This window comes from Fusarium sambucinum, chromosome IV, assembly GCF_050947815.1.
Source record: "Fusarium sambucinum isolate potato_lamoka chromosome IV, whole genome shotgun sequence".
Taxonomy (NCBI): domain Eukaryota; kingdom Fungi; phylum Ascomycota; class Sordariomycetes; order Hypocreales; family Nectriaceae; genus Fusarium; species Fusarium sambucinum.
Window position 1 is genome coordinate 1,902,190 of NC_139291.1, and position 26,126 is coordinate 1,928,315.

The following is a 26,126-nucleotide window of genomic DNA, read 5'->3' on the forward strand; positions in this document are numbered from 1 at the left end:
TCTTGTCAATTTGTGCTTCTTTTGTTCGCTTCTTTGGCGAAGCTGCCAAAAGCTCGTTTCTTCTCCATCCAAGCAGGCTGTGGTGTGGGGATGTATTGACGCAATAGTGCAGCAAACCACACTACCTCACCCCAGCATCTTTGGGACCTTGGTCCAGTGCATTGCGAGACGGGGACCTAGAACAAGGCTCTCAGAACTGCCCCCTGCAGCGCCACGGATCCGACTTGCAGCAAATCACTCGTAGGGTTGACGAGGTCGAATAAAAACAGGACTGTGTGTTAATGATGGTCGACGAGAAAGGGAAAATGTGATATGAGCATTGTGAATGTTGCTGCAAGTCTATCTCTGTTGCATTGCAAATCATTGCCCTTGTGATCGGCAATAGAGTCAGAGTCCGAAATGTAGTTTTGTTAGGTTGGGCATTCAAACTTCGAAACGAGCCGTCATTGACCAGGACTGGGTTCTCAGACAAAGAATGATCCTTGAGCATCCGAATCGTATGGTATTGGATCCATCTGAAGTCAAATTTTCAAAGGCACGCTGCGAGCCCGACGAGGCGTCTGGGCTTGAACCCCATAAGCAGCCATTTTCAGCTGTCAGCCTCCAGTCCACAGTCCTCGCTGGGGCCTAGAGCATCTGCCGTTATTCCAAGGTTCTATGACCGTCTGTTTGTTTGTCACTGTCGCTGTCACATGCTGCACAGACCCCGGCACTTCTTGGAGGAAGCAAGACAGGGTTCATAACTGGGCTGTGTTGAATTGATCTACTATGTAGATTGTTCTCCCGAGACCAGTTATCAGTCAAAGAATGAGGACAAGGGGAGGATTTGCTGTATGCTTCTCGAGTATGGTCACAGACTTGCCAATTTTGATGTTGAAAATCTGCCCGGTTAGAAACCCGAGCTTGGGAAGGCGTTTGGCAGGATGGCCTGGTCTTTGTGCTTGGCGGCTTACAAGATAGTGTCAAAATATTAGTGCCTTATTAACGAATTGGACGGCTTCCGTAGCTCAGTTGGTTAGAGCGTCGTACTAATACTTCAATCTGAATATTCAGTGATGCGAAGGTCTCAGGTTCAAGCCCTGGCGGGAGCAATCCCAACGCCTTCCGATTCGTCTTTTTGCCTTAATGCATGCATTCTTTTCTTTTTACTATAAACTATAACTCAATGCATAGTTGTTCTTATTTCTAACTAGTTTTAATCCTAGGTTAATAGGAGATATATTTAAGATACAAAGTATAAATATATAATTTCCTACTTAAGGCTAATTTATAAGAATATAAAGGCAAGAGGCTTAGAAGACTTACTATAGCCTAAAGGATAGGGCCTAGGCTCCTTATATCGATGTGAGAGGCAATTTAATTACTTGTGGTTAAATTAGTTAACTTTTAGTCTATTGGCTCAGCGGTACCTTTTCCTATTATTCTTACAGTTATCTCATATAGAATATTCTTACCCTATAGCGATTAATATAGACTTTTAGTTTTAACACTCCAAGACTTAAATGGCATCTTGACCACTGATGGCCAACAGTATCTCTATCCTTCTTTAATAGGGTATTACAGATCTCAAGCCGTATAAGGTATGCAGAACGGGATCGTTGTGGGAGTGGCTGCCTTGTTTACTCATAAGGCAGTATTAACAGATATAAACCAGCAGCGATTTTATAACTCTTCTTCGGCCCAGCATTATCAAGACAATGAGGTCATTTGCTTATCATTACATATATAAATATACTTGGGAAGAATGTGCTTGTTTCCCTTTATAACATCATTACCAGGTAAGAATATCATCACACTTATGCAGACCAAGGTAGAAAATTAAGTCAATTGAACGCCTATACTGATTTCATTCATACTGAGCTATCGTTAAGAATAAAGAGGTGAGAAAATGAAGCAATGCCAACTTAGGAAAGCGTTATATCCAATCAATACTATTCGTTTCCTTTAGAGACCACGTTTTGTGTCCTTGGCGATCAAGCCTGTCAAGCTCTTTTCGGGCTTGGGGTAATCGGGACGGCCCCCCAACATGTCTACCGTCTCGGAAAGACCCATCCAGTGGGCAGTCTTGGGTCGTCGGTTAGGCCAGTCTGTGCCGTTCTCCTCGAGATCTTCCACTCCGGAGAATACAACCTCGGAGCCCTGAATACCAATAACTGAGGCACTCTTGGGGTCCTTCTTAACGTGGTTGTGGGCGTTGCGTCCGTAACCTTCGAGGTGCTGGATACACTTGATGGCCAGACGGACAGCTCGGCAACGATCCATGGGGGAAGGAACACCACCCTGCTGGACGTGACCAGGAATGCTCTCTCGACTCTCGAATCTATCGTGAGCCTCCTCGCGGATAATGTCGGCAATCAGCTTTGCGTTGTAGACCTTGCTGGCCTTCTCATTGACGAGAATCAGACGTCCAGCACGAGTCTGACCCTTGTCCTTTCGGAACACTTCCTTGAGATGGTTGACATCAGAGTTGAGCATCTCGAGGGAAATGCCTTCTTCGGGGATGTACACAGCTGAAGCACCGACATCGAGGCCCGCCAAGGTAGCAATGTAACCGGATCGACCTCCCTGGGTCTCGATAACAAACACACGACGGCGTGTGGCAGAAGCGGATTGCTTGATCTTGTCACAGTAGTTGACAAGCTCGTTCAAGCAGGTGTCAGATCCCAGAGAGTATTCTGTTCCGGGAACGTTGTTGGAAATGGTGGCAGGGAGAAGGCACATGGGGATGCACAGAGAGGGGAATTGCGTCCTAGCCTTGCGCATCTGTGTGACGGAGTGAAAAGCCTCGAAACCGCCAACGATGAACAAAGCATCGAAGTTGTGCTCCTCGATCAAGTTGGCAATCAGTTCCATGCCTGACTCGCCAGGGAGTTCTCTGTTTGTGCCAATCTCGGAACCACCCTTGCTTGCCCAGCCATCAACCTCGAGCCAGTCGAACGGACGAACTGCACCGAGGGGCTTATCGTCGTGGTGTCGCGCAAATCCAGCGAAGCCGTTGTGGATAGCAAGAGGCTCGTGGCCCTTTGAAAGACAGTATGCGACAGCCGCGCGAACAGCAGCGTTCATACCACCAGCAGGGGCACCGACGTTGATGAACCCGATTCGCATGCGCTAAGCGTCTAAGTCAGCAATGTACAGCAATGGGATTGAGTGTGAGACTTACCTCCTTGTCAGGCAACTTCGCGTCGTCAACCATGACATTGGTTGTCAACATGTAAGAGTTCCATTGGTCGGCAAACTCAGCATCTCGTAGAGACATAGCCTTATCGAAGTCCTTGGCGTCAACAGCCTTGGCAAGTTCCTTGGTCTCGGCAACGGCTTGCATCAGAGGCTTTCGAACAATCTTGTTTTCGTTGATAGCGATAAAGGGAGTCTCGGTCTCGGGAGTAGCTTCGAGGACAGCCTTGACGGCTTCCACGCCCTGTAGGGTAGCGAGCATTCGATCGTAGGCAACGGCAGTGCCACCTCGTTGAACGTGACCGAGAGTGGTGATACGGGTATCGAGAGCAAGGCCTCCCTCGCTCTTGTCGGCCAGGATGTCCTTGATTTCTTCGGCTCCGATCTTGGTTCCGTTGTTGTCGCGGGCACCCTCGGCGACAATGACAATTGTCTTGCGCTTTCCGAGCGCTCGATGCTGTAAGTCGTTAGCGCATAAGTCTCATGAGAAATAGGTTACAATATAAAACTTACTCTTCTAACAACGACCTTCATTTCTTCTTGCCAGTCATTCTCACGAGGTCTCTCGGGAATAAAGACAAAGTCTGCGCCAGTTGCGACACCAGCCATGAGAGCCAGCCAACCGCAGTGTCGTCCCATGACCTCGACGACGAAGGCGCGCGAGTGTGAAGAAGCAGTCGCCTCGACGTAATCAACCATCTCGCAAATACGGGCGAGCGCAGAGTAGCAACCAATGGTGGCATCTGTTCCTGTGAGATCATTGTCGATAGAGCCAACAAGGCCTACGATGTTGAGATGCTTGTAAGGTGTAGTTTGTTTCTCCTTCAACTCGCCCTTGGAAACAAGCTCCTCCAAAAGAGAAGGCCATTCAGCTCGGAACTTGTCAGCACCAGTCAAGGATCCGTCACCACCGCAGATAATTAGAGCATCAATGCCAGATAGAACCATGTTCTTGGCGGCTGTCAATCGACCGGGACGCTCGTAAAAGGCCATGCATCGAGCAGTACCAATGAGTGTACCACCCTCTCCGAGGTAGCCTCGAACGTCGTCCCACTGTACTTGTCGGATGAAATCGCCGCCCTGGACCAGACCCTCATATCCCTCATAGACGCAGAAGGCGTCACAGCCCATATGCAGAGACATGCGCACGACAGCTCGAACAGCAGCGTTCATACCAGGGGAGTCACCTCCCGAGGTCATAACGGCGATCTTCTTCTTGGGAGCCATGGTTGTGGTTTCGAGTGATGATGGCGGAGGAGAAATGGGTTTTAGGGAATGTAAGTCGATTAAGCTCTGGCAAAGCTTATTGCAGAAAACGCGTTGAGTAAGTTTAGGTAGCCAAGCCGTTCGGAGAAAGAAAAAAGCGGCGGGGCTGAATGCAGATAGTAGTGGTATGTAGCTCAACTCTAGAAGGGAGAATATATAATGAGACACAGATTCAGCAGCAATTGGGGGAAAGCATGATACTCACAGGAGGAACAGAGAAAAATAATAAGAGCGCCGGCTTCAACGGATGATATTGATAAAAAATCGTGTCACCAGAGATGAATGGGGGAAAATCCAATTATTATGGCACCAGCTTCATGGTCCGGGCAGACAGAGGTCGGTGACGCAGGTCAGGATATCGATACCTAAGTGAGGACATGGAGGGGCAGGGAAGCCAAGACTTTCCACTGACGCAGTTGGTGGAGGGCCATGATGGAAAAAGAGCTCTTATCGCTTATCGGCCCGCCGCGGGGTGATTTTTCCCTCTATTTTTTCCCTCTACCAAGGTGAGCTAGGCCGCTGGGTTCCAGTATGATGTGATGTTTAACGCTCACCTCACCTATTTTCCTAGTCTCGGTGCTTTATGCTTGCCTGCACCTCCTGGATGCCCTCTGGACCCTCTTCCCACGCACAATAGAAGCCGTTGGAATAATAACGCATGCTATCTTGGTGTCAGGTCCACGTTTCGGCGGCATTGGATGTAATGGTACAGCATCTCAGTGGGACGATGCCCTACCGTGAGACGTCATAAGCCGGGCCGCATTCATTCTGTTGGCTTGTCCTGACCAAGGGGCACGATGGGTTTTGTTGCCGTATGCCAGATCATGAATACATAACAAATCAAGTGTTGCTTTTCAGAAAACAATCTATTCACTTTTCAGTGCCAACATGAGTAACCAACTACCAACACACCAAAAGTCTTGACATACATACATAATCACCATCCTGGTCTATCATGATCTACCACTTTAGCTACTAACTGGCATGCAGCGGTTCGTGGGGCTCAAGGGAGAGCAACAGTACATAGCCAGATCCCGCAACGCAGGGCAGGCGATTGTTAAGACAGGCTTTACTGCAAGATCGAGCATCTCAAGACGATCGAGATGCCAATATTCATCAATTGCCAGGGGCTCCGACATGGATGACCGCATCCCATCGTATACAATTTTTAAGCACACCATTCGCTTCACCGGCATGCCGCAACGCAACCCTCAACGTCGCTGGCCTCAGTTGCCTCATATCCAACCCATTAAACTGGCACCAAAGACAAGGGTGATATTTAGGAAGAGATTTGACGCCCGAACTCAAGGGCAAGGTGTGACGGCTTATAACGCCGATTGTTCGTGTTCCAACTATACAACAGCCCTATAGTTTGACGAGGGTGTATATAAACCCATGATTAACAACCAGAGGCAGTCAAGAATTGATTCGGTCAAGTATGATTCACGGACATATCCATCACAGTCATTCAAGACAAAATCCAATATTCTTCTGGGCATTACACAGAATACCATGGTAATGAGGAAATCAAGCAGTAATCGAGCGATAGTCTCCAAGAACATAGCAGAGGCAAGCAGTGCTGCAATGCAGGCTCTAGGGTGACCAACATATCGGCACTCAGATCTGACATGTCATTGAGCAAACTTGTAAGACAAGTGGACAACCAAGACAGGCAGGTTATGATGATCGTAACGAGGATTTGAGGTGTCTGCCACTGAAGTCCTGTATTCGCAGCCCGAAGGCGCAGGCAGAGAAGTAAAACGCCAAAGATGCGAAATATAGGTCCTCCAGGAGAGTCATGCGGTTGCAGATGCTGTTTTATGCGCTGGCAAAACTCATCACTTCACAGTGGGAGGAAATGGTTGGCCTGATGTGGCAGTATAGCGCGTCTGGTGACTTGGAGCGCCAAGCGCTGAGTCGCCAGGACCCTGAAGAAGCGCCCCTGAACATGACGACAGAGGCCTCAGCTCATCTCAACCCAGGACAACGGTCAAACAAGGCTCATTTCAATGCAAGTCTGCCTCCCTGATGTGCAGTTGTTTCCTTTCGCTACGACGTACCCAGTCCAAGTTACGAAGCCCGCAAATGAATAAGTGGCGTAGAGGGACCAGGAGCTTCAGACCAGGTGACCTTGATACCCCAGACACATCGTCACTGTCACTGAAGCCTCGGGATAAACAATTGATGCCGGTAGCGAGATTCACGTCTGATCTTCTCGGCATATGTCCGTGATCACGCTTGTCAATGGTAGTGTAATGGCCGCTTCAGTACGGCGCAACGGATGGCAACACCTAGCCGACTGACCTGGCTTGCTGAAGACGGATGGCTACAGCTCGATAATTCCTGGAGTGACTCGACTCGAGTTCGTCCCGTCGGGAAGTACTCCGTGGCCAGGCGCGGTGCAGAAAGGCAGTAATCAGTCATCAGTCGTTACCCGCCTGTGTTTCCACCGCGTAATGAAATTATCCTTTGTTGTCACCAAATGAGTTTCCCAGGCAAGATCACTCAAAGGTCCGTGGCCGCTTGCGGAGGCGAGGTGCAGCGAGCGGATGACAAGGAGCGAAACCTGGGGCTCGTTGTTATCACGGGGTCACCGGACTTTTGGGAACAAGACAAGTCAATGGACGGATCCCCACGAATCTTGGCCTCTCCTCTGGGGTTTCCAGGGCGAGAGTCACTAGCAAGAGTCTCATTTCCAATCCCGGATCATCGAGAATCACGTCAATTCGCCGTTGTAATCGGGGCCAGAACTGCAAGCGGACCAATTGACGCTTCAACGTGGGCGATGCTGATGATGGTCCGGGTTGGGATTGGAATTGACCTTCAATTCCATAGGCACCAAAACACCATCAATCAACATGTCCGTTCATCCCCAGGTTCTCGGCAAACAAAGGGTTTTCAGGGTCTATCATGTGCCCTGAAGCTATTGAACTAAGTCATTTAGAGGACCCTTTCTTCCTGACCAAGTTTCACGAGTCTTAGTATTCTCTGCCTTGAGCGCGTTAATACCGCGGTTAATTCGGGCCAGGACAGCACAAAGCGAGGCTGCGCTCACCATCGTGACTCGTGATGGGGCCTCAGACCAGTCCCTGGTGGACAGCGGCTACAGGGGAACTCATCCGCGGGTATAGAAGAGAAGGATACAGAGGTGGGGGCCTCAGTTCTGGACTCGGATGCCCGATTAGGTCTCAGTTCACAACGGAGCAAAGGACGTTCCAGAACGTCGTCTAAACGGAGATCAATACGTGCTTTTACGTTCTGGAGGCCGCTATAAAGACCAAGGCCGAGAGATTGACCGTTTTCGCTCCCGAGACCGCGTTCATCTGTGCTTCCTCCGTTACTGTCTCAGGTCCCATAAGTTACTTGAAAGGGTAACTAAATTATAACCCAAAACAGACTGGAGCAGGACATGTTGATCTAAGCTATAAAGGGTATCAAGTGACCCGCTGGTTGAAGCAGAACAAGTGCCTCTTCAGGTAAAGACCCGTGGAACTAGTCAGCAGGCAGTTTTTTGCCTCCCCCTCTCTGCCACCTCCACCCGCGTTCCTCTCCCCTGACAGAAGCCCTGTCCTTGTTCTGCTGTGTCGCCGAACAGGGCCTCCTTCCCCCACCTCACCTTCCTGTCTTCCCTGGTAGGGACGTGACATTGACAGGTTCTTTTTTTGGCCGGGAGAGAAGAGACGATGGATCCTTTCAACTCTGTTAAATACAGAAACTAATGAGAAATAACGCACTCGAGAGATTGTAAAAACATCAACCTTGCTCTGCTGAATATACTTCCAATCTTGCAATTTAGCCTCCACATTTAAAATTGACTTGGTCATGCCTCTGTGCTGCGCTGTGCTGTGCTGCGATGTGCTGTACATGCTGCAATCCATACATAACTACATATGTACATGCTCACATACTAAATTAAAGATCCTACCCCACTGGAATCAATCACTCGACTCTTCCTTCACTCACTTTGGCTCATGAACAGCGAAAATTCCACTACGCCGCGGTACGTCCGACTTGTATTCAAGTGAGAAAAGGTATAGAATTGAACTTGTGCTATTCGGGTAGTACCCGCTATTTCCAATCCCCTCCATCTCTACTCCTCCAGGTACGTACCTGGAGCACACCCGGCTACAGTGTCTTCACCCCCTCTGAGCCCTTTTATCACCCCCCACTGTCCGACACCCCCCCTGAACCTGGCGTGCGCTCGTGCTTGTGCTTGCTGCTAGACTCCATTTACATAGCGTACACCGCGACTCCCTTCCCCCAATCCGTCTTCCTACCCATGGGCCCAAACAGAATATCTACGTTTGATTCCCCCCCCGGACTTTGTTCGTCCTCCTCCACATACACATACACATAACACCGAATCAACCACCAAACAACCCCCAACATCCTTTGTTTTTGTAAAAAGGAACTCTGGGTCAAAGACAACTTGACCTCGCCTTTGCAATTACAATACATGTATACTCGAGGATCCTCATGAAAGGCAGTATCCATCACGACAACACTCTCACCCACCAAAATCGCCTGTATTGACATCAACTCACCGCCCGCGATTAAGTCAACTCTACCTCGAAGATCGACTTGTATACTACGCTCTGGCGCATTGTCGGCTTCAACCTCGATTTATCTTGCCGGCTACCTAGGAATTCCCACCGATTGCACTCTTCAGCTCGACTTACTATAAATCCGTAATCGACCTCTTCAGCACACACATTATGCCCTATCGCCTAGATACCCACGTCCTAACAGTGGATGCAAAAGTCATCCACAAGGTCGACACTGGCAATCCCGCTAATTTGTATAGCATGTGGACTGGTGAGTTGCTTCCTGCATGTGTCAACCATTTATATGCTGACCAGTCAGTCTTTTCTCGCTGCGCAGACTCCGTTGAACAAGGCCGAAGACTAGAGAACCTCAGCTGGCGACTCTGGCAAAGAGAAACCTTTGTTGTCGACAACGAAGAGAAGACTTCTCCTGCTACTGAGATCCTCCCCCAGAACATCCCATCCGAGTCAAGGATATCCGATCTACCTCAGCTGTCTGGCAGCGTCGACTCCCTTGTAGACGAGGAAGCTGTCGACTTTGCATCTGTATCAGCCCCACTTGAGATTGCCCGCCCTCGTGTACGACGACAAGACTCTTGCGCCAGCACCCGAAGCAAACGCGAACGCCACATTAGCTCGGACGACTTCGAGAAGATGATTGTTTCTATTGTCAAGGACAAGGGTCCTCTCTCCGCCCCTCCCTACGTTGCGCCAGTGGCCAAGCAGTCCCTGCCTGTGCCTCCTGCCTTCGAGCGATCCGGTTCTACCACTACCGAGTCACAATCACCTGCCAAGTCAACAGCCTCTGAGGGTTCGCCACAGCCCTCGCCCCAGAGCCTCTCTCGCACCACTGTCGTGCGTGGCTTCTCACCTTCCCAGATCCCAACTCCCCGAACCATTTCTGGTACTCAATTATCGCATGCGATCCCCGAACCCAAGTCTTCTCCTGCCGCAAAGGTGATTCAGTCTAAGAAGCCAGCTCGCTTTGCGCTTGGTGGCTCTTGTTCGTCTAGTGAGCAGGACCAGAGCCTAAGCATTAGCAAGCCTATCATTCCCATCATCAAGAAGCCCGTGTTCCAAATTGGTGGTTCATCTGAAGAGGATGGATCTATCAAGAGTGCCATGGCTTCGTCACGACCTAGTTCGCTCCTGTCTGCTCGCAAGAAGCAAGCTTCTTTCAGCAACAATGTCATGACCCGAACTATCGATGATGATGACGATGATGAGGCTGCTGTAGACTCTGACAGCGACGACTACATCGACGAGAGCGCTATCGATGATGATGACGACTCATCTGATTGGGAGGACTCTATGGAGGAGAGTGGCAAGTCTAGTATGGACGACAGATTCTTCCAGCGTGTCGACTCCAAGCCCAACTTGACTTCGCGACGATCTCTCATCACCCTCATGCTTACTCAGAATGATCGCGCACGCAACCTTGGTGGCCACGCTTCCCAATCGACATCAGCTATTCCCCGATCTCGATTGGTTAACGGCCCTTCACTGGCTGCCTCGCCTAATGATTCCGACGAGGCCCCCTTGATGATGAAGGGTATGCGCGGTCCTGGCCTGAAGCCTATTCACGAGGTTCCCAGGTCTACCGCCCAGCCTATCATGACTGGTCCTAACCACCTCCAGCCTCAGGCTGCGCTGTCACCTCGCACAACTCGCCGCAACATGTTGGCGACTGAGTTGACCGAGTCTCTTCGACGTCACTTGCTCTGGGAGCGACAGCAGAAGTCCTCGACAGCCAATGCTGTCCTCAAGCGACGACACACATCTCATGACGTTGCTAACTTGAAGCAATTTCCTGAGAAGCCTTGCATGAAGCAGAGCGAAGATGTAAACGCAAGCAGCTGGAACCAATACTTTTCCAAAGAGGCCAGCGACGGATACCACTCCAAGGGGTGGTAAACGATAATACCCACACAATATTATACCATATGACACCGACACAGTTATACCCACAACAATTGTGCATTGGACGGCGCACGAAAGGCATCAGCAATCAGCATTAAGCGACTGGCTGCAATTGGCAGCATTTGTTTTACCAACTCATTTAGCGAAACGGGACTTGAGCCAATTTTTATTTTTATTTACCACTCATGGCGGGGACTCTTAACGATATGATACCATGAAATCGTGTTTTTATCAAGGCTGCGATGGGCTCATGCTCCGTCATTACCGGACTCGGGGCACGTGTACTAGTAGTTTTCATACGAATGACGGAAGATATTTAGGGGCAACCTGAGGATATGGATTCGTTATGAAGTTTTTTCTATGAGGAGAGCCAAGCAAAGGAGCACGGGGACGGTCATTGATTTCACTCAGGCGAAAAGAAGAGCCAGCAGCGGAGGAACAAGGCGAAAAAAAAAGGTCGAACAATACGAGGCCTTGGGGAGAGATGAAAAGTACGAGAAGATCAAAAGGAGTTGTTCATCAAAAAAACCTGCAAAAGGCGAATTGTCTACTATGAGAAAGAGGTTTCCGCAAAAACATGAATAAAAATTTCCCATCGAATCACATAAAGTCCCTACAATAGTGAATGGAATGCATCGTGAAGTAATTTCCATGCAAATCTGAGGCATAGCTGGAAATGTCACCTTGTGAGTTGTTGGAAGAGTTCCTGGATGAAGCAGGACATGACCTGGTATGGACGTCATCAATGGCTGGCTGGCTGGCTTTGAAAGCTGACCTGCTGGGGTCACTTTCACCCCAAGACCAAGGTGGAGAAGGGTAAACAACAAACATGAACCAACCGAAACTCATAGCGGCCGTTTGATGCTGACAGGCCGAATTCCCATTGGACCGGGGATGTGAAGCCTTCAAGCCTCAAGGCGTCTTTTTTTTGGTGTGGCAGCCTAGACACAGAGACTCCAACCAGAGACAGACCTTGTACGGCTCGTGACTTGAACAATTGGCTTTTGTTTTTTTTGAAAAGTAAGAAAGAAAGGAAAGAGGAGAAAAAAATGTTGAAAGAAATCAGAGTCAGAGGGTGAATGAGCACATGTCAGAGACAACAACATGAATGTCCATTAATGTAGGGAGAAGGTTGAGGATTTCACATGTAAAGTAGACTTATTCGAAATGACTGATGACCAAAAACCAAACTGTCGGTACTACATTAATTGCGCATATTAGTCACTAGAAAACAAAAAGAATAGACCAGAAATCTTTTGCGATAATTCCCGTAGTCTTCTCTTACTGTTGCATTACTAGTAGGCGGTCAATTTAATAGCTGTGCGTAGGTCGGGTGCGTGCCATGCTGCTGCTGCAAGCTACTTTAGCACAAGGCAGTGCGTTCGTTTTGCAGCTGCTGACTGTCTTTCCTTTGTTGGGGATCCTGTCGGGTCTGTATGAGGAGGTGTTGCTGTACTAAAAGAAGAGAGTCAAAGCAAGGCCGTATTGAGCCGCCTTCAGGAACAGAAGAGTCTGTCCCTCCTTACATCTCAGTTCTGAGGGGAAAAGTGATATCCACCCATTGAGTTTTTCACAATACAAGGGTGTTGTCATTTTTCTCATCCAGTCTTGGACAATTGGAAAGAGTGGGTGTTCTCAAGTCCCGTTCCCCGTCCATCAACCCGGTATTCAAAACCGATCCCAACCACCAAAGGGGGGAGGACAAGGGAAAGGGAGAGAGAGAGAGGGTGTCAAATATGAAAGAGAAAAAAAATGAATTAAAAAAGAACGCTAAGAATTTTACAAGTCCAACACCAGCAGAACGCGTAAACATTCAAATCTCCCCTGGACCTGAACCTGCAGAGACCATCTCCGCAACTCGGCCAAACCTTTGCAGAAGAAGGGTATGATGCCGGGGTTTTAGTTTTCTGTTTCCTTGGAACATTCCTGGTTCACTCTTATCTTCAGCTTCACCGTCTGTAGGCAAGGCAAGGTAAGCAGAAGTGGGAATTATTAAGGGCATTGAGGCGGTGATGCTGGTGTTACAGCGAACAAGCCACGATGCGATACAGAGGAAGCTTTCAAAAGTTTTGTCTCGATGATGTAAGCGAAGCAGGGATATCAGCCAATCCGAGATTGGATAGCTACTTCGATACTTAACCTCTATCTTAAGACCACTGTAAGCTAAATTAAGGACCTGATTATAGTGGCTAGAAGCCCCCTATAGCTGGCTGGACTGCTATATTATAGTGACTGGCTGACTGATAAGATAAGAGATGCATGTATCTTTTAGTACCGACAGGGAAGAGAAAATTAGCGACTTTTAGCGTCAGACAAAACTTTTGAAAGCTTCCTCTGTATGAGCTGCGAACTGAACAATACTTTGGTACCTACAGAGTACAGCAGGTGCAAGCATGGGTATTGACAAAAATTGAGTTTTCGGCTACAATTGCATGGCTTTAAATTAATACTTGGGCTGCAATTGGCAAACTTGAATTGAAAGTAACCTCGTATTAGACTATGTATTGCAATTATCATATCTACTTCATAGCGCAGTCCTGGTCAAAATGCATTATTTGCTGGTCTGGACACGTCTTGTCAGTCCAGAACGAGCCCCTCTCAATCCAATTTTGACAAATTTCTCCCCATCGAATTGGTCTTGAACTTCGGGTGAATCGCATCAGTCAGCTGGCAAGGTCCTTGAAATCTACGGCCAAATTGTGGAGGAGAAGGATCATATTCAATGTGTAAGCGGAGCCGCACTCGAGAGCTGACAACGAGTTAAGCGCCACTTGATTCTGGCACGGAAGATGAAAAGGCCTGCGTATTGAATTGGCGGTTTCAAGACAGTTGCAGTGAAATGTGAAAAGAAAATAGAAGAAAAGGCTGGTGTGTACTGCGTAGAGGGCTGATGGACTGCATTGTGGTGTATGTATGTATGTATGTATGTTTGAAATCAGTCATTTGTGACATCTTATATGTAGTAGAGATTCATTCTTAGCCAGTCAATTGATGCCCTCAATTGCCTCCCTGCGTGAGGCGTGGGAATGAGACAGATCGGATCGGGTCAGATCAAATCAAAAAGGCAAAAAGAGACAACGACGCCTCTCCCGTTCAGGATCTGGAGTTTCCTGGGGAAAAGTAAAATGTCTCTCATTTCGGCGTCACCACACACACACTCATATGTCAGTACATCCATATTGGTCAACACTACATATTGCTGCATTTCTTGAGCGTTAATGGCGTCAAGATGAGAAAATAATTGAAAGGAATTATGTTATCAAAACGTATTCAATAAAGCTTTGACGTGGCCAATTCCCCAGAAAAAATAGAACCACGCTGCCACGTTGCGGAGAATCTGGAGTATATTCTGTGGTCATCCATGTGATGAGATTTTTCATACACTGCCCAGACTGGTCCATTCGCCTAGAAATTCGCCTTCAGGTACGGGTAGACAGGGGATAAAGAATTGGGTATGTACAGTAGAGTCTACAGAGTAGAAGAAGAGACAATAGATGTCACATGGGACTGGAGGAAGATCTGCCTTTCTGCATTGCGTGCCATGAATGATTAATTGGTTTTGCTTTTTGCCATATGTGCGCTTGGAGTTTTCTATCCGCGAGAAGCTGATGGAGAAAACGAAACTAAACTGAATAGGGAGATAAGCAAGGGGGCGACCGGGTCTTTTCCCCCCCTCTGTCTCTCTTTTGACTGAAACTTAACACCAGGGTGTATTGGATGATGCTTCTTCTGAGTCAGAACCAAGTGAAAGAAAAAAAAAAGTGACAGATGTCATCCACATTGAAAAGTTATAACAGAAAAGAGAAGAGAGAAAGCTGTTGGTGGTTTAGGCTAAACCAAATATTGATAAAATTTAGACCAGACCCCCCATGGGTAAAGTCATATCCTATCCAATCATATTCTAAGAATTGATTTGTTTTTCGAATTTCGGGGGGAGTGTGATCGGAAATAAGGCAAATCAGGTTGTCTCAATTACCGATCGGCACCTCAGCAGAAACTGTATCTCGGCGAAGAAGACCCTGCATTATTTTAGGCCATGTTTCGAAGCTCCCATCCCAGAATCTAAGGTTTACAGTATCACTGACATATCATAATTCACTGGCATCTTCAAGAATGTTCCCGTGATTACTTGAAAAGCCTATTGATATGTACATTGCCCGGTCTGGACTGTGGAGTCAAATTATCTTTTTCACATTCAGGGTCCTTCTGAAGTATCATCACTAAGTTTATATCGATGTGGCCGTGCCATTCTTTTGTATTTACTATATTGTAAATCTTGTCGGGTTAGCACAGGTAAACTACTTATGTCTTCCCAAGGGATCTTGTCAATTGGAATTGGTCTATTCATGACACGAGGCAGACAGAGTCAGTCAGTTACAGTTATGTAGACAGTCAGACAGTCAGACAGTCGGCTGTGTGGAGCCAACTCCGGTGGTGGCGGACATTTCTCCGCCCAACTGGTCTCGGAAACGGAAACCTGGGGAATTTTATGGCGCATAACGAAAAAAGAGAGATGCGAATGTAACAAGGGTCTTGTGTGTATTTTTATGGCGCGGAGGGTCTTTCTTGCATCCATTGCTCAATCTTCAGCTCAGGTCAACCTTGACCGTCTTTCGTGCATGTGCTTAATGCCGCGCATTTATTCACCGCCTGATAACAATTGCGTGCTCTATAGCAATACTCTTTGACATTTTGATAAGATGCCGGACAAGAGCATCCGATCCGAAAATAATACATACCCGTGGATGTAGATCTTCTTTCTTGCCAAGTGTCCCAAGGTCACTTGCAGAGTCTAACAGCTCAGCATAGCACACCAGCAAGCCAAAGTACCTGAGCCGAAATCGAAAGGAATGCCGAGAGATCTAAAGAGGCAAGCCATGGCTGACATCAGAACGAACCTCACGTGGGCTCTATTAAACCAGCTGTCACTGTCAAGGAACCAACCAGTCAAAAAAGTGGTCATGCTCCAGTGACCTGATCAACCTTTTGCCCGAAGTAAGCCTTTTCAGCCTGCTTAACGAAGGGCAATTCCTCGTGGCCTATGACATGGTTTGCATGATTCGTGGGGTAGACTAGGCTCAGGATCGATCAAGCCCCGAGTGCAGTAGAAGACAGCAATCCGTTTCAGGGGAATATGGCAGTCAACGTATCAATTATATAGACTAAAATGCCTGATAATTTGTAAAACAATTGGAATAGTTGTCATGTTGAATCAAGGCACTGACGTTGACAGACAGCATTTCCCCAGAAAAAAAAAAGGTTCACTGGGGTTCAGTGGAACCTCATCCACCGGGAACGAGAAATCACGGGGTAACCAGGTCGTAGTCACGAAGAAGAGTCGGAAACTTACGTACCTACTCAACACCTTCATGTTGAAACGTAAATAATCAAAATAGCCGACCGGGACCAGACCGTGAAGCCGGACTCTGTAAGATTAGGTGTGTCATGAATACGGAGTTAATAGAAGAGAAACAGTTTAGACGGTGCTCTACCGTACATTACGGATCCCTATTATAGAGGGTAGTGTCTCTAAACGGTGGAGCTCAAGTTACAGTCTGAGATCATCGATGGAGAATGAAAAATTCAATTAATTATTATTTAATAAAAATGAAAAATAGAGCATGGCTAATCAAAACAATGTGGTGTGCGAGAATCAAATCGAAATCAGGCACATGTCGCCATATCGCGATGGAGATGTGCAATGGGGATTGTACACTTCAAGAAATGAGTGGTTGCAACCAGCTTTCAAGGTCCAGAGGTCAAGGCTGGTGATCAGTCAACGTCAGTTGTTCCAGGGGATTATGCAGTATGCAAGGCTGGTAAAGTCAAAAGATGGTTGATATCGAAAACTTGAGTTGATATCGACAATTACTGTAATTGAAATGATTTCTGCCAGATCTGCCAATCGAGATCTGCCTCCCCCCCCCCCCCCCCCCCGGACTACGTCATATTCTGGGGGGGTTCGTCTCGGGACACCCCAGATTTGGTTTGATTTAGATTTGGAGTCAGGTTTTTTTTATTGCCCAATCGCATGTCTAACATGTCAGATCTTGTTTTCTTTTGCATCTAAAGTGTTGTATCACGAGGTGCTCGTTTTTTTGCTTTGTTGATGCCGATATTGATGCGTTGTTTCGTTGTCGATCAACCGGTGTCGCAAACGGTATGTTGCGATAGAGGTCATTCTAACTATGACACAAGGACACGAGACACAGACATTGCCCGTCTACTTCTAAACCGGCCGTTCAGTTCAGTTCAGTCAGTTCAGTTCGGCTCGGTAATGTATTCGGATGGTGACCACGGCTAATGTGCCCGGATATTCGCCGACTTCACCTTGCATACCGTTAATGTTACTGCATACATTTCTCGGTCTAGCCGCGCTCGTGTTGGCCGCTGTCGGAATTCGTTTAGTGCCAGTTACAAGTGACACAAGCGCGCGAACGAATACATCGACACCTCAGGCTTGTCTGTCTAGAAGTGGTTTGGTCATATTTTTTAGTCTGATGTGTCTTGTTCAGATCCGAAGTGCCCCGGCCAATCACTCACGACTCAAGCTGAGACCTTCTAGAAGTCTTCTCCCGCACATGGAGAAGAAGATTCCTTCTCTTTTTGATCTGGCTCACACCATCTTTTTTGCTATCAACCCATGCTACCATCCATTAAATCAGTCAATCTTGTTCAATCACGCGGTCCAAAAACTAATTAAAAGCCGTTGAGGCTTGAAAAGACAGTCATCCACGGTATTGGAGAAATCAAGAAATGACGCAGTATCTTGAACAAGTTATAGTGAGAATGTAACATCGACTACCTAGTACTGATCTTTCTTGACGAATTAGAATACTCAATAATCCTTTTTTTTTCTTTATTCTTTTTTTAATTAACTCGAACCACATCTCCACCTCCTTGGTTTTTTTCTTTTCATTTAAGTTCAAGTTGTTAGTCAAACCTCGCTCAGACTTAGTGGAGAACGTGTATCGCATCTCAAAACTGAACTTTGAACTCCCTGGTCATCAGCCTTGTAAACTCTAATGCAAACGGTTCAAGTTGGGCAGCAAAAACCTCGTCAACATGTTGCATCATTTCTTCTCCGCCAGTCCTGAAGTGAACCAAACAGAATGCCAGAATACATACAGTTTGCAAATCCAGAATGGATCCAGTGAAACGGAAGAACTCCTCTTTGATACAGATAAATCCACTCTTTTTCTCATTTTTTCCTTTTCTATTTTCCCCCTTCTCCAACTTCAACTCCACTGATAAGAGCCAACAGGCTGCCGGCGACTCTACGGCGATCCTCGGCCCCTCAATAAAGCCATTGTTGTGTTTTGGACCCTCTCTCATCACCGTTTTTGCCTCGTGCATTTCACGGCCCTTTTTCTTGTTGTTTGAACGGCCACTGACGTTTCGATAATCTGGCCGCCTTTTGTCGGTCCGGCAGTAACATGACAATGACGGCTTTGTGATTGGAGTTTGGCTGAATCGGCTATGGATACCTCGTCTCGACTGACCTCCGAAAGTGACATCTGGACAATCCTGACACGTGAAATTCTCGTGGCTGTGCTGTGTTATGTACCTAGCCACGAGGAGGCGAAATTGATACAATACGCATCCACTCCACCATTGTATTATCGATAACTGCCATGTGGGTTGATACGGAGATGCGGATTTATGGATTCAACGGAGTCGCCGATGAGGGGGATCTGAGCTACTGTACTGCACGGATGGGATAGTTTGTCACTCGATTGACAACGATTCAACAAAGACACAAACAATAGACTTGAGGGAGGCTACAGGGACTTGAAGGTTTCTTAGAACGCGGCTGAACAGCCCTCTCTAAATCTTCAAACCGCATCGGATTGGATGCCGACAGAAGATGCCCGTTTGAGAACACCATCATCACCTTCTTAAGGTTAATGAGTTATCAGTCATTAGCGAACTGATCACCCTAACGCACGCTCTAGCGCTTATGACTTCGGAGGCTATAGATATCAGTAGCATAGCCAGCACGTGGTAGGACAACTTCTCCGCATTCAACCATTGCCCCTTTTGTCTGCTGCCGAGAGTTTATTGTTGGTAGTATAATACGATCGATTGCTGTGCCGCGGCCGGTAATTGAACCGTGGTTGGGGGTTGATGGAACAATGAGAGGACATTAATTACGCCTTGGCGTCGCCTATTTCGAGCTGGAAGATGTGGTATCGTCAACTTTAAATTAACAGTCATGTGTTGCAAAGTCGCCTTACTATTCCTGTCTAAACGACCGGATTGAAGCTTTGATTTGAGACGATGCCGGGCATGGCTACCGTATCGCCAAAGCTTACTTGTTAGGCCGGACGATTAATTACCACCGGCCTGGGTTGCTGTAAATCGAGAAGCAAGCATGTTCATCGGTTGTAACCTGTCTATCATGTTTGAGAAAGGTGCTGTGATTTTGCATGGTGGTGTAGCCGAGAGTGTCTTCTGATGCTCGTCGTAGCGTCTGATGTTCAATCTCCAAGATGATGCGCACGATTCACAGCACCTTTGCCTAATGGCCGTTTATCTGCTAATCAGCAGTTGAGCATCTGCCTGCGCCCCGAGGCTTAGAGAGGCAGGTCGCGCATGTGTTGGAAGATTGGATTGGACTGGGTATCAAATCATCCATCATCTTACCCCAGGTTATCGGGTATATCATGATGCCTGCAGAGCTCCGAGCCAGCTGACACGGTATCATGGCACGGGGAGCTTCCGGGCCATTGGTTTTCTGGATGCTTTGTTCTGCTTCGCTGTCAACTTTGATACACCCTCCTTCATTGCAGACAATCGGTCGGGTTGAACAAACCCCCAAATTCGTCCGGATTTCCCCAACTTCCCAAAGAGCCGGAAATTGGCAGAAACAAACATCCATGTCCGGGGAAGCAAACGGGTGATAGCCGACGGAGAAATTATGCCGTTGAGTGAAACGGGGGCGTCTCTCTTGAGTCGGATCTAAGGGCCGTGTCATCTTCAGTTACTCAGTCTGGACTTGTAAGAGCCGTTCCTTTTAAGATGACAGCTTCTTCTTTCGGGGTTGACAGGCAACATGTGATGGTTCTGGTCGCCCCTCAATGCATGAGCCAGGATGGGGGTAGGCCTGGTGATGCGGAGAACCCTGGGAAGCTTGACATCTCATTCATGCGGATGCATTGAGGGTCTGATCCGCGGGCCTGGGGCTGGGACATGAGAATGAGACCCTTTCGAATTGCTGTGCTTGGGCAGTCTATTACTACGGGACATGGAGATAAGGAATGGGTGGCAGACGGGCCGAGTCGGTGCGATGCGCTGGCAGTCACTGGACACAATAAAATGTGATAGGAATGTAAGATGATACACCAGAAAGTCTGATCTGGTGTTGAGAGAGCATCTGTGTTTGCTGCGGTAGCCTAGATGTTTCCTACACGTGATGGACATTCGAGCACCTCGGTCAAGGAAGGATTTAAGATGATGTCAGAGGGTCCAACAACTGTCAGTCACACAAAGTTTAATAGATTAGAGACATATGTATTCAATATTGGTTTAGTTGATCTAATTGTTTGAACTGAAACTGGTTATGCAACGGTTATCAAGAGTGAAACAGGCAAGACCCCCGCGATGACCCCCATGTAGCTTCACATGACTACAATATGTCTATGTAAGTCGAAGCATGCGTGCCAAGGAATGATCAGGTTAACGGTGCTGATTGTGGAAAAGATTCCCATTTACCGTTACAAGCTTGACCTATTCCTGCAATGGCGAAGTTGTACTCTGTACTCACATTGAGTAGGCGTTTGTGTATCACGTTGCCATGGGTGTTGCCAGTTGTATCTGTATCAGACAATATTTAAATCTCCGTACAGAAACACTTCACATCATGTCCCATACACGTGTCACTTTACCCAAAACCGTACCGACGTGATCGACAATGAAATCAGCCTCATAGTCTGGAGAGATGTCATCTAATATATTCACTCCACAACCCTTTCCTGGATAATATCATGACATGGAATAGCCACATGCGATCAGCTTCAGGCGTGCACATAACAATATAAGCGTTTGACCAGAGGTCAGTTGATGGATGATGCATTCCTCACTAGCCAGGAACCAAAGACAATAGACTAACTTGGCGTTCAATTCCAGTTGATGTGGCTTTCTGTTCCTAAACTTTGTCCTGGATCGGATCGCCAAAGGCGTCCATTACATCACGGCAGGATCCGTTAATCAACAATGATGTCAAATCAGTCCTGGTGATATCCATTTACATGATCCTCAGGTGATTCGCGCCGTAAATCATATTTTGATATTTCAACTCCGACTCGCAAGATCGCCGAGTTGACATAGTTGGCAAGTCAAATGACACCGTGATCTATGACAACCCTAGAGCTATCCTGAGAGTATGGAGATTTAGCTTTCATGCCCTGAGTAGTAGAAACAATATCCTCCTAAGTCTTATACCACATAAATAAATAGTCTAAGGAGCATAAACTGACCTACTAATTTCGTCTCTTATGCTTCCAGCGGTCATTTTAAGGAGGAGGAAGGCAAATAGGAATATATTCTGGGCGGTCAATAAGGGGTAGGGTTTATGTTGTTCTTTTTTCCGGATCATTTTGTATTGCTACTTTTTGATCATTCAGCTTCCTTTGATCACACTGCTGTGTGTAGTCCACTGCGTCTTAGTGACAGAGCTGTACGGAAGGTCCACCACCATTAACAACCATATTAGGCTGTTGATCCCTCAAGTTCATCATGATCCTTGATGTGAGATTACCATCGATCTCCAGGTGCTTCACCCCATGTACCCCATTGATCATGTGTCGAGTCAGTAGGACCCTACTCTCCAACTCCTTCATCACGTCGATCGCGTGTCGAGATAGCAGAACCCCACCATCCGTGTGCTTCACCACGTTGACCGTGCGTTGAGATACCGCGACCCTCCTCCCACGCGGCTTCACCATGTTGACTGCGTGCCGAGTCACCCCATGCACCGCGTTGACCGCGAGTTGAGATACCGCGACCCTCCTCACACGCGGCTTCGCCATGTTGACTGCGTGGCGAGAAGTAAACCTCTCCCCAGAACTCTCGTTCAGTCTGCTTGGCTGAGAAGTTGTGTTCAACCTGCTTAGCTTGGAGTTCGCGCCCAACCTTCGTAGCCTGGAGTTCGTGTTCAGTCTGCTTAGCTTGGAGTTCGTATTCAGCCACCTTGACTTCGTTCCTCCACCTAGCCAAGACCTCCACATCCTCTTGCAGCTCCTTGACGGTGGCAGTGGTGATGGTCGATGTCTCGTAGAGTTCGTCGGTCAGGGAGAGGGCAGATTCATTGATATTGTTGATCTTCTTCTCTTGCGCAGAGGCTTTGCTTTTGTACTGTAAATGTCAGTGTTGATCTCATGTATATCATGTTTGAGCGTGCTTCTTACGTGGGCAAGCTTGTTCTCGAACTTCTCGTTGGAAGCAGCGACGGTTTTCTTGAGATTTTCGTGATCGTCTCGCAGCGAGTCGAGCCGGTTGAGCAGACGGTAGTTGAATTCCATCATTTTACCAACTTCCTCGTGTCGCTCCTCCATGAGAGATGCGATTCGGAGAGAGAGTCGCTCATTCTCTTTCTCGGAAGCTTTGAGCTTTTCTTCGGTTTCCTTCAGGGTCTTTTCGAGTGCATTTCCGAGTGCATTGTAGGGGGAGTTTTGGCCCAGGTAGGGGGCTTCAACGAACCGCATGGTTCAAGCTTTGGTGAGTGAGAGTAGTGTTTATTGGGAGATTAAATTGGGGAGAAATGAGAATGTTGAGAGAGTGAAGTTGTGCAGGTGACTGGAGGGCTTGGATTCCTGTATTTATGCTTGGAGGGAGGGTGGCCGTGAATCACTGTTGACAATGCCTGGCAGCTGGCAAGCACTGATAGCACTCCTGTTCCGTTAGGCAGCAAAGAATTCACTTTTTAACTTCTCTCTGATTCTCGTCCCTGACATTCACATGTCTTCATTATATCTTTTGTGTAAAGTCGTGTGCGAAATACTCTTCAGAGGTAGTCATGGCGTCTCAACGGGAAAGCGATCTTGCCGCACAACTTCAGGAATCAACGTCGGAGAAATGCGCGCTGCTCAAACAGCTTCTCGATGCCAAATCCGAACTTCTTGAAGCCTCACGACAAAGAGAGCAACATCTTTCCGACCAGCTAAAGGAAAAGATCTCGGAACTTGAAGCAGCCTGCATTCAAAAGGAGAGCTTGACAACCCAGCTTGATAAACACATCGCCGACCTAGCTCTTCTCAAGAAGAATGTCGAAGATCCCCACGCGGAGCTGCTGGAAAAGGAAACCGCGCTCCAAACTTCGCGTCACCAAGAGCGACAGTTGGCCTTGGAGCTCCAAACTGTCAAAACCGATTTCGCGTCCTACAAGAACAGAGAGAAGGATCGAGTAGACAAGCTCGAACAGGCCCATGAAGACCTAAAAGGGGCAAAAGAGAAGATGAAGTTGTCTGAGAACAAGATCGCAGACGTAGAGAAAGAACTGCAAAAGGCCAGAGCCGACGTTGAAGCCGCCACGGTCCGTGAAAAGGGCCTAAAGAGCAGACTCACCGAGAGCGAGAGACTCTTGAAGATCAATCGTTCTACCTTTGGACGCCAAACACCGCCAGTTGTATTTGGTGTACCGAGCCCAATTACGGGACCACGACCAACAACACCTTCCAGTCAACCCGTTCCCAAGATCGAACAGGAGAAGCCGTTCTTTTTCAGTTCATCTAAAACCTACCATCAACCCCAGGGAAGATTGACCTTTGGTTCATATATCACCAACGGGGAGCCACAGGAGAAGCAGTCTCTCTTCGGTGGACAGCCTCAGCAAGGACAAAACACCAGCTTTGGTGGCTCTTAGAGAGAACAACCCCAAATGGAAGTTGATGGGCATTATCTTGTGCAACTTAGTGTGCACAAGAAAAGACAGCAGCAGGAACAACCCCGGCAGGGCCAAGAGTACCCCAAGAGATGCCGTCATGGCCCTTGAATTGACAATGGTTGGTTGTATTATGGTTGGTCGTATCACAAAAACATGAACTTCTACCGCGTAGAAGTTACCTTATAATATCCAAGAGTAGTATTAACGCAAAATGATTTGCAAATAAAAATAATATAAATCCTGCCCCTTGTTCATCACCTAAAACTTATTACTACCTACTTAGCCCCCTTCCCTCAGATTGTTATAAAAATTGACCGCCGGAAGCATAAGAGACGAAATTAGTAGGTCAGTTTATGCTCCTTAGACTTAGACTACTTATTTTTATACCCTGGGACTTAAAGGGCCGACTTTTCTGCTACCCACTTGCCCCCTTGAGAACGACAATAGGCAGTGAAGCCATGTGCAAAAGCCCTACCCAAGTGAATGGGTCTGACAGAACAGAACGGAAGTTCTTGAATCCAAGACTGGTCTTTGATGTGCCCTCTTCAAAGGTAGCATACTGCCAAACCATCAAAACCTGCAAGGTACAGAAGAAGACATAGAGGAGCGTCATGGTGTAGGTTTTCCTGGACTTGCGAGGTACCGGAATTCCCTGACATGGCTTGGATGTGATCAAGGGTTTTGATATGTAGAAAGCCATGGCAACAATCGCACCAAGAGTCATACGAGGCGATATAGCCTTCATAGGGTCACTTCTGCTTCCAACGTACCATCCAGTAATGGAAATGATGAAAAGCCTAGATGTAACCAGCTTGGTCGGAGAGACCAAAGTACTTATCATCTTGTCCACATTTGCACCAGACATAGGATCGTCCCCTGGGTCTCTGAGCTGTAGTATCAGAGAAGCGCAAATGGCCAGGCGTGCCGTTTCCGATGGACTTGTACCATGAAAAGCCGAGAAGCCCAATGCTAGGAGGAATATCGTGGCATGTTCGATGACGGATTCTAGATGTAGTCTTTTGTAGCCACTATCCACGGGGAGCTTCTCGTCAGATGCTGCCATGGCGTCCTTAACTGTGTAGTATTGGGCTGTTCGAGAAAATACGAAGAAAAGAGGAGCACTGATACCCAACGACGCCAAGAGTATATCACGGTCAAAATAGGTGGTATGACGAGTGATGAAGCTAGCCCAGTGACTAGTGATCAAGACTCCAAATGGAACGTACAACTTCCCCCATGGATTCGGGAGGGAGTCGATGATGTATGTCATTCTCAGTAACAAGGCCCCGGTCAGCCCGAAGGCCACTGCGATGAGTCCATGCAAGGAGATGAGGTGTGTTTCTCCCATCCTCAGAGGTCGATCGAGGTAGATTCCGTACAGGAACAAAGTCGACAGCAATGAAGCACTGCAAGCGAGTGCCAGATACATGTTTGCGATGGGGATGTTCAGTTTGTTGAAGTACATGACACTGTACCGATTAGGATCGACTTTGATGATTCCGAGTCGCTGCAAGTTACGGACCGCATTGTAGATCGAGTAGGATCCAAAGAGTAGAACTGATAGAACCCATGCCCAGTCGGTGAAGTTATAAGGGTCTGTCATGACCTGGGTGAGAGTGTAAAGAGCGCACCCGATACGACCAAAGATCAAGACCATGGTCGACGCAAGAGAAATCCAGTACATTGGCTTGGATGTCTGTAAGCGGTAGCCGAGTAATCGGAGGATGGTCACAGAGACTGGTCCAACATCTCCAACCAGTGATGCATAGTAGATGTACAAAGGCTTGATTTGGTGTACCGCTGGAGAGAGGATAACGTTCGACGTGACAAGGAGGCAGATAACATGATGGACGAAGAGTTCGAAAGAGTAGAATCGTATCAGGGCCAGTTCGTTGGCCCATCCAGCGGCTTGCGATACCACGCAGAATTGACCATAAGAGTTCAGGGGCTGATCGACGCCCCATGGTGTTGTCGCGGCAGCGACGATACACGATGGAAAGGTAACTGTGAGGCCAAAGAATGCCCGAAGAATCGCGAATATCAGAGGAACAAGCTTACGAAGCTCGTCTTCTTCCAACCGGCGGTAGGCATTTGGTGCGAGCTTCCTGAGGAGGTAATCGACGATAAAGTACGCGTTCCAGTATATCACACTGGACAACAGAAAGCTAGCAAGAAGCATTTGGCAGTTGGGGAACTCCATTGGGGGCAGTGAATGGCAGACAGCGACAAAAGCGTGGAGGGAAAATTGGGAAAATTTGTCTTGTTCTCGAGTGGTCGAGCTCAGTATGCTTTTTGATAAGATGTGGCCACGAATAAACTTCAAGTTGCCCCATGAG

General features: G+C 47.7%; 5 protein-coding genes across 5 annotated transcripts; 2 read left to right on the plus strand and 3 right to left on the minus strand.

The window, feature by feature from the left end:
- Positions 1 to 1,944: 1,944 nt before the first annotated feature.
- Positions 1,945 to 4,404, minus strand: FSST1_000663 (phosphofructokinase-domain-containing protein; the record flags this gene model as incomplete). The annotated part of the gene is made up of 3 exons (XM_083233011.1): positions 1,945 to 3,111; positions 3,164 to 3,634; positions 3,691 to 4,404. 3 exons carry the CDS (start codon positions 4,402 to 4,404, stop codon positions 1,945 to 1,947), a joined length of 2,352 nt encoding a protein of 783 aa, XP_083090845.1.
- A 4,754-nt stretch (positions 4,405 to 9,158) lies between these two features.
- FSST1_000664 (uncharacterized protein) lies at positions 9,159 to 10,901 on the plus strand (the record flags this gene model as incomplete). Its single annotated transcript, XM_083233022.1, has 2 exons — positions 9,159 to 9,258; positions 9,307 to 10,901. The coding sequence occupies 2 exons, from the start codon at positions 9,159 to 9,161 to the stop codon at positions 10,899 to 10,901; spliced, it is 1,695 nt and encodes a 564-aa protein (XP_083090846.1).
- Positions 10,902 to 21,728: 10,827 nt separating this feature from the next.
- On the minus strand, positions 21,729 to 22,612 carry FSST1_000665 (uncharacterized protein; the record flags this gene model as incomplete). The annotated part of the gene is made up of 2 exons (XM_083233033.1): positions 21,729 to 22,262; positions 22,316 to 22,612. The coding sequence occupies 2 exons, from the start codon at positions 22,610 to 22,612 to the stop codon at positions 21,729 to 21,731; spliced, it is 831 nt and encodes a 276-aa protein (XP_083090847.1).
- Positions 22,613 to 22,923: 311 nt separating this feature from the next.
- Positions 22,924 to 23,769, plus strand: FSST1_000666 (uncharacterized protein; the record flags this gene model as incomplete). The annotated part of the gene is made up of 1 exon (XM_083233044.1): positions 22,924 to 23,769. One exon carries the CDS (start codon positions 22,924 to 22,926, stop codon positions 23,767 to 23,769), a length of 846 nt encoding a protein of 281 aa, XP_083090848.1.
- Positions 23,770 to 24,205: 436 nt separating this feature from the next.
- Positions 24,206 to 25,990, minus strand: FSST1_000667 (uncharacterized protein; the record flags this gene model as incomplete). Its single annotated transcript, XM_083233055.1, has 1 exon — positions 24,206 to 25,990. The coding sequence occupies one exon, from the start codon at positions 25,988 to 25,990 to the stop codon at positions 24,206 to 24,208; it is 1,785 nt and encodes a 594-aa protein (XP_083090849.1).
- Between the last annotated feature and the right edge of the window lie 136 nt (positions 25,991 to 26,126).